Source organism: Castanea sativa, chromosome 12 (genome assembly GCF_040712315.1).
Source record: "Castanea sativa cultivar Marrone di Chiusa Pesio chromosome 12, ASM4071231v1".
NCBI classification, from domain to species: Eukaryota; Viridiplantae; Streptophyta; class Magnoliopsida; order Fagales; family Fagaceae; genus Castanea; species Castanea sativa.
The window spans coordinates 565,388-573,497 of record NC_134024.1 but is presented as its reverse complement, the minus strand read 5'-3'; the positions used below and the strand labels follow the sequence as shown (position 1 = coordinate 573,497).

At 31.6% G+C, this 8,110-nt stretch overlaps 1 protein-coding gene across 1 annotated transcript; it reads left to right on the top strand.

Annotated features, from left to right (window-relative positions):
* Window positions 1-5,045: 5,045 nt before the first annotated feature.
* LOC142619579 (disease resistance protein RPM1-like) lies at window positions 5,046-7,816 on the top strand. Its single transcript, XM_075792730.1, has one exon. The coding sequence runs from the start codon at window positions 5,117-5,119 to the stop codon at window positions 7,814-7,816; it is 2,700 nt and encodes an 899-aa protein (XP_075648845.1). The 5' UTR covers window positions 5,046-5,116.
* Window positions 7,817-8,110: the final 294 nt, after the last annotated feature.

Here is an 8,110-nt window from a genome sequence, read left to right as displayed (position 1 = left end):
TTTTTTTCTTTTGTATCTGATGGGTTCTTACTGCAATCTGATATTTTAAATTGAATATTAGGTGTAAGTCTAGGGTACCATTTCCTGTAGTGCAAGTTTGATCTGTAAAATTTGTATGTTTTTATTATATATATTTTTTACTATGTAAGAATAAAACTTAAATACAATATTTTAGGTGCAATATAATAGTCTCACCAATTGAATTCAAACACTAGGTTGTTTTGAATAATTATTATTAGAAAATATAGCACTATTTGTGTCTCAATGATTAATGTAACTAAAGTGTCTGAATTCAATAGTGAAAACCTAATATACTGTAAATAAAATATTGTACGCATACCTAAGTTTTCCTTGAAAGAAAGTTATTATTATTTTTTGTTTAAAAGGAAATAAAAATGTCAAAATATGATTTTGTTCCTTCAACCATATGTAGTTTCTAATGCAATTAACAAATTATCAGTTATTTCATTTTAGTCCTTCATTTTAATTTCTAAAAATTCATAATGGTAACCTCGCTCTATGCAAATAAAATTGCTAGTGTAAAAGACTCTTTTACCCCAAGGGAGTCTTGGGGTGGTGTGCTCATTGGTTTGGGCCTCTGGTGTGTGACATAAATCTAGATGTTTGAGATTCAATCCACCACACTATAAGTCTATAGAGTTTATGAGGTGTTTCATGGGAGGGAGTAGAATATTAATCTAGCCAAAGCTACAATACCACCTCCTTCTTTCAATATATAAAAAGACATTTTTTTTACACCTCCTAATAATGTTAACATGATACATTGGACCACATGTTGGTCTCATATATGGAAGCAATGGCATTCAGGCATTGTTTTTTATGATAATTTTTTAAGAGAAAAAATATAATAATATTTCTCATAGTATTGTACTTTAGAAATATACAAATTTCATTATACAATAAATGGTAGAGTTAGAAATTTTCTTAATGGCCCAAGATAATTAAATAAAACAAAACAAAAAGTAAAAATAAATTATCAAAAAGTGTATAATATTTATGTAATAACTAATAAATATGCCCCCATGCACAAAAAGCAGTTTATGCTTTGAGTTCAAGGGGGAGGTGTATGAGTTGCAGGTAGCAGCATATTGTTGTATCTCTCTCTCTCTCTCTCTCTCTCTCAATATATATATATATATATATATATATATATATATATATGTGTGTGTGTGTATTCTTTAACATTTGTTTCATATTAGTAAAATTTACAAGAATCAAATCATCCCATGACTCAAAATAAAATATTTTCTTTTATAAATTAGTTTTAACTTAATAAAGCTGCGATCTATGCTGTTTCACAACAAATCATGTGATAGCAGAGGAGCATCAATCTCGGAGTATCGTTAATTTTCGTAATCAAAATTGTGGTGCAGATAAAAATCATAAAAGTCTAGATGTCTAGAATCTGATTAGCCAGTTACGATTAAAAAGACTGCTCTAAGATACTAAGACACTTTTATTCGCCCATAATCCCTCAAAAACACAGAGAAACATCGGTATGCATATCATAACACAAAAGAAAAAAAAATATTAAAGCATAAAGACTTAGATTTGCAACAACTAATGACCCAAAAGGCAATATAAGGAGTGAAATTAAAGATAGTGAAAAATCCATCTACATATATTTCTCATTTGCAGTTCTCTATCTGTAATTCTTTCTCACCTTTATAAACTTCTATTGTAAACTCTCTCGGTGTTAATTCTCTTGAAGGAAATATTCATGTATAATTTTCTTAAATTTATTTTTTTAAATATTTCAACACTGTATTTTACATATTTTAAATTCTTAATTAGCATTTGTTTCTATTGTGGATAATTTCAATAATTTGTTCTTTTGTCTAATGGGTTCTTGTGTCTTCAAATTGAATATCAGGTGGTGTAAGTTTGGGGTAGCAATTTCGAATATTACAGGTTGGAGTTGAAATTTTATTATTATTATTGAACATTGTAAATTACTGTTCAATTTAATATACGATATCATATTTTATTCTACGTTCATTATAGTACAAAAGTCATTTACAATTGACCATATACGTGATCAAATAATCACTCACAAATTCATCTTCCATCTTATTTGGAAACTTTGTTTTGATAATTTTCATAGTTGTGAATGCATGTTAGGTAGTTATTGAAAAGGAACAATAAGCATAAACCCAATTGATTTGTCTGCAAGTGGATATATTATTGATTTTCTAGGTCTCACTAAGCCTTGACATAACTCATAAAGTGTTGATAATTTTTTAAGTTTAGGATGTTGAGGAGCATTAAACTCTAAATATTGAAGTTGTATATTAGATCTTTTTACATTTATGAATAGTGGTGTAATTTTTCTTAAAATCTTAGCAGGGTCATTAAGTAATTAAAAAATGTGGTATAATTTTTCTTAAAAAATGTTTTAAAAAATGTTAAAAAATTAAAAAGTTAAAGTTAAAAAATAGAATAATAAAAATTGACGTGAGAGTGAGTTAGTGTAATTGCTCTCGATGCAGTACCGGATCCAAATCCGTTCTCAAGTGAACGATATTATTTTCAAGTCTCACTCTCATACGAAAAAAATAATATCGGAGATATTTGTCAATGACATAATATAACTATTGAAGAGATCATCAAAAATATAACTATTGAAGACTGTCTGTCTCAAATAGTGAAACACATGAGCTGTCATTTTTTCCTAATAAATTTAAAGATGTGAAGCAATAATCTTAAAAAAAAGAAAAAGAAAAAGAAAAAAAGCTGTGTGACAGTAATAATTCAAGAAACAGACAAGTGAAAGTCATAAAGCAAACAAGCAGTTAAGCAAAAAGTCATAAAAGTGAAAAAAAGTGAAAAATAAGAAGAAAGTGGTCAACCATGGGAACTTCAAGTCTGTAGTAAAAGGCTACTCATTCTCTGTTTTGCTGAGAAGAAAGAAAATGCTTCTCATTCTCAACTTTCGGTCTCAAGTGAAATACAGAGCGGAGAAAAACCATCTTTATATTAATTAATTTATTTCTCTCGTTTGCGATGCACCCTCTTTAGTATTTCTTTATCACCTTCAATTGTAAACTCCTCTTGTAAGTTCTCGAAGTCGACAATTCTTCTCAAGAAAATATTCGAGTTTAATTTTCAAGTAAGTCTATTCTTTAAAATATTTTACCACTGTATTTGCATATTTTAAATATTTAAAAGCATTAATTAGCTTTTGTTTCTATATTTGATAATTTGTTCTTTTGGATCTCCTAGGTTCCTACAACTATCTTCACTTTGAATATCAGATGGTGTAAATCTTGGGTACCAATTTCGATTACTGGACTCAGGACTGGAGGTGGGAGTTGAAATTTTTATTTTTTATTTATTAATTTGAATATTGTAAATTTTAGTTCAATTCTACTTATGTCTATATCATATATTCATTCTTTATTAATTATTGAGACCACACTTCATGAGGTTGAGGTTGAGGTTGGGTCAGTTTGAATTTTAATTTTTTGGGGGGGGGGGGGGGGGGGAGTTTGAATTTCTAATTGTTCTGCTTTTAATCAATTAGTTTGTACTTTTATTAGTAAATTTCATGACAAATAAATAAAGGTTTTCTATCTTTTCAGTTAGTGGAATCACTTCATTTTATGTATTAATATGTTCTATTCTCTCTCATTGGTCACCTATTGTCTAACTGTTTGGTTTAAAATGCAAATTGCAATGCTTTTATTATCAATAAAACTTATCATTTGAAAAGAAAAAAAGGCCAAATTGTTTGATCAATTAATGATAAAAATGAATAAAAACCCTCGATCATGCTTTGGGTGTTCTATTTTATGATTCACCAATTACATACTATTATATAGTTTTTTTTTCTCCTCTCATTTTCACTCTCATTTTCAAGTAACCAAAGTATATTGTTTTAACAATCAAAAATCAAATGCATTACATATTATAATTGATGAAGTATAAACTATAAAGTATAAAGTGAAACACTAGAGTAGGACATGAGACTTTTGTTTGAGAATAAGAAGATTCAAAACAATTAAAATAAATTGGTCCCTTATGGAAGCATGACTCTATGGTTTGTTAATATAGAAATAGAAAATCAAGGAAAATTGAAATGTAAATTGTAAAGCATCTCTTAAACATGGCAAATCAAACAAATGTGTTAAACTTCATCTCTTATTAATGATTTAATTGTCACTTGAACAAGTTTAATATGTGAAAATTCATATTTTTGTCGATGTCTTTTACTGTCTTTACCTAAGAATAAATGCAATTATTATCATGTAATAATTTGTTTAAAAGTTTTAAATTTCGTAATGAGATAAGAATGATATTTTAGAAAGACTCAATTATTTTGTTTCAAAAGAAATTTTTTTTAAAAAAAAAGTCAAAATTTGGTCCATAAATTATAGTATAATTTTTTAATTCGTTTATCAAATTAACATTATTTCCCAAAAAAAAAAAAAGTAACGTTATTTCATTTTAGTCCTTAAATCTTTTTTGTTTGTTTGTTGAGAATCTCACTTTTTAAATCTTTACTTTATAAACATTTATTGCTAATGGCCTTACCATTATTATGCAATAAAAAAAATTCTAATGTAAAGACTAATGTACACATCCTCCTGTTTTCGTTTTTTTTTTTTTTTGAAAGTTCACGAATCACATCCTTTTAGTGTTCTGTTTAATGTACAAATCACATGTTAGACAACACATGGTGGCATAAATACAAACCGTGTGGAAATGATGATATTTTAATTATTGAAATGCTCTATTTAAAAAAAATATATTGTTAGTGTCTTTAAAAAAAATGAAAATGTTGCCAGCGACAAATATAAATATTTCTTACTGTTTAATTTAGATAAGTACACCGATCAATGTTTAATTTAAATAAATACAAAAATCACTGTATCTACACCACTTATCCCCCCCCCCCCCCAAAAAAAAAAATCATTCTTTAACTTAACTGTCGTATTGGGACACTTTTTGAGAATTAGAATACTTTCATGCATTATGTTTCTCACCTCTATCCTTATTTCTTTTTTTGTGCAGGTCTCCTAGCAAGCAACAAGTCAAAGCATGGCATTCTCTTTCTCTTTGGATGTGATATAATTGGAAGAAAGGGAGCCTAAAAATGGATCAGGCTGTAGTGGAACTCTTGACTGAAAATATCATTTCAATCCTTTCAAATGAAGCGTCTTTGTTATGGGGGGCTCGTGATGCAATTGAGGATATCAAAGATGAGTTGATAAGCATGCGATCGTTCTTAGCAGATGCTGATAGGAAGGGAGTAGGGAGTGAAGGTGAGAGAACTTGGGTGGCAAATGTGAGAGACATGGCGTTTGATGTTGAAGACATTATTGACAACTTCATGTATCACATGAATCGCCAACGAATTGGGGGTCGATCTTCCTGGATCCTTCACCACACCATTTACTTTCCAAGAAATCTCTGGATGAGGCATCAAACAGCCACCAATATACAAAAAATTAATGGGAAAATCAAGGGCGCCATACCAGAGAGAAACCAAAGATATGGTATTGATCGTATAGAGGGAACTAGTTCTAAAGATAATCAGAAATGGGTGGTGCGTCATGCTGAATCATCTCTTTTTTTTAAAGAAGACGAACTTGTAGGGATTGAAAAGAAAAGGCAATTGATAATGGATTGGTTGATGGATGGAGAACCACATCTGACTGTCATTTCGATAGTTGGGATGGGAGGTTCAGGCAAGACCACACTAGCTGCCAACATCTACAACAATGAAGATGTAAAGAAACATTTTGACTGTTGTGCATGGATCACAATTTCCCAAGCATATGAATTAGAAGACGTATTAAGGAGCTTGATTAAGGAATTCCACGAGTCAAGGAAGGAAACAAATCCAGCAGACTTGAATTCCATGAACTACAGACTGTTAGTAAAAACACTGGTGAATTATTTAGAGAAGAAAAGGTATCTACTTGTCCTAGATGATGTTTGGGACACAAACCTCTTAGATGAAATAAAGGTATCACTTCGAGATAGTTGTTTTGGGAGTAGAATCATCCTTACAACTCGAAAAGAAGATGATGTAGCTTGCCATCAAATGGGAGGTAAACATCACATTCATAAAATGGAATTGTTGCTAATGGAAGAGGCTTGGGAACTCTTTTGCAAGAAAGCATTCTCAAGCAGTCCTAATGGAAGTTGTCCACCGGAGCTTAAATCTTTTGCTCAGGAACTTGTGGGAAAATGTGATGGCCTACCTCTAGCAATTGCGGCTTTGGGCAGTCTTATGTACTCCAAGAATATGTCTGAGTGGAACGAAATTTACAACAGCTTGAATTGGAGTCTAAGTAAAAATCCTAAGCTAGAAGCAGTGAAGAGCATTTTGTTGCTTAGTTTCAACGATTTACCATATCAATTGAAGCATTGTTTCCTATATTGCTCTCTTTTCCCAGAAGATCATGAGATTCGAAGAAAGAGGCTCATAAAGCTATGGATGGCAGAAGGATTTGTAGAACAAGATAAAAGGTCCATGCCAGAGGAAGTAGCAGAGAGCTATCTATTAGAACTCATTTTTCGAAGCATGCTTCAAGTTGTAGAAAGGAATGAATTTGGAAGGCCAAAGAGATGTAAAATGCATGATATTCTGCGGGAGCTTGCTCTATCAATATCAGAGAGAGAGAAGATTGGTGTTGTACATGTTGGAAGAGAAGAAATGACAGATTGCGAAGCACGCCGCATTTCAATTCACAAAACTGATGGAGAAGTCAAATCATTTACAAGTATGTCAAAGCTCCGTTCTTTTCTTGTTTTTAACAAGATGTTGAAAACATTGCCTTTTGGAATTAAAATGTTAAGGGTTCTAGATTTGGAGGATGCTCCCATTGATGAATTGCCTGATGAAGTATTCAAATTATTCAACTTAAGATATTTGAATTTAAGGGGAACTTTACTTAAGAAACTCCCAAATTCCATAGGGAGGCTCCTTAATCTTCAAACCTTGGACATTAGGGACACACAAATAAAGGCCCTTCCTCATGGAATTGGAAAGTTGCAAAGCTTGAGACATCTAATTCTACACCAATTCACTAGAAATTGGAATGATTTTAAATATATTACTGGGCCACGAACACCATCAAATATCTGTAGATTAAAAAATTTGCAAGCTGTAACATATTTAGAAATAAAAGGTGACTTGTTGAAACAGATTCGGAGCATGACTCAGCTTACCACGATCGGTCTTACAAATGTGAAAGCAGCAGATGAGATGGACTTATGTGATTCAATTCATAACATGAAGCTTATGCGCTACTTGTGTGTCATGGTAACAAATGCGGAGGAAACCCTCCGTATGGATGCACTTTCATCTCCTCCTACCAACCTTCAAAAGCTTGTTTTGGCTGGAAAACTAGAAAAGGTGCCACTGTGGTTTCATTCACTTCAAAGCCTCACATATTTGTATCTGCATTGGTCGAGACTGGAAGAAGATTTACTCCCTCAAATTGCTGATTTGCCCCAATTGAGACATCTTGACCTTATTAATGCCTATGTTGGAAAACAGCTATGTTTCAATACAGGCTTTCTTAACCTTACAAGTTTGGGTATTCGTAATTTCCCTCAATTGAATGAGATAATAATAGAAAAGGGGGTGATGCCCAATCTGAAATCCCTAGATATTATCAGCTGTATGCAGTTAAACACAGTGCCTAAGGGCATTGAATACCTTCAAAATCTCCAACAACTGCTTTTGGAATCTGTCTCAATGGAACTTCAAAATCGCATTGAAGGAGAAGGAAGCGTGGATTTTCCAAAGGTGCAGCACATCCCAAATATCTACATCTATTAGTAATCCGGAATGTTTAATGAAGGTAGCTTCTCATGTCTATCTGTTATATTATATTATTAATTCACTTTGAAATGGAACTAACGTTTTCTGACATGAAAAATAAGTAGTCTTTTATAATGATTGATTTTACTTTACCGTATCTCTGTTTTTTTTTTTTTTTTCCCTGGGGTACCGTAGAATCAGGCTCACTAATGCTTTCTACTGCTTGATTGCTTGTAGTTTGTTTTAGCTACCATCTTGGCATAAGCACATCAAGTTCCTCAAAACAGATAGGATTAATTTCTGGGGTCTGAC

Coding starts and splice junctions, on each gene's coding strand:
- LOC142619579 (XM_075792730.1), top strand. CDS start 5,117: ATGGATCAGGCTGTAGTGGAACTCTTGACTGAAAATATCATTTCAATC.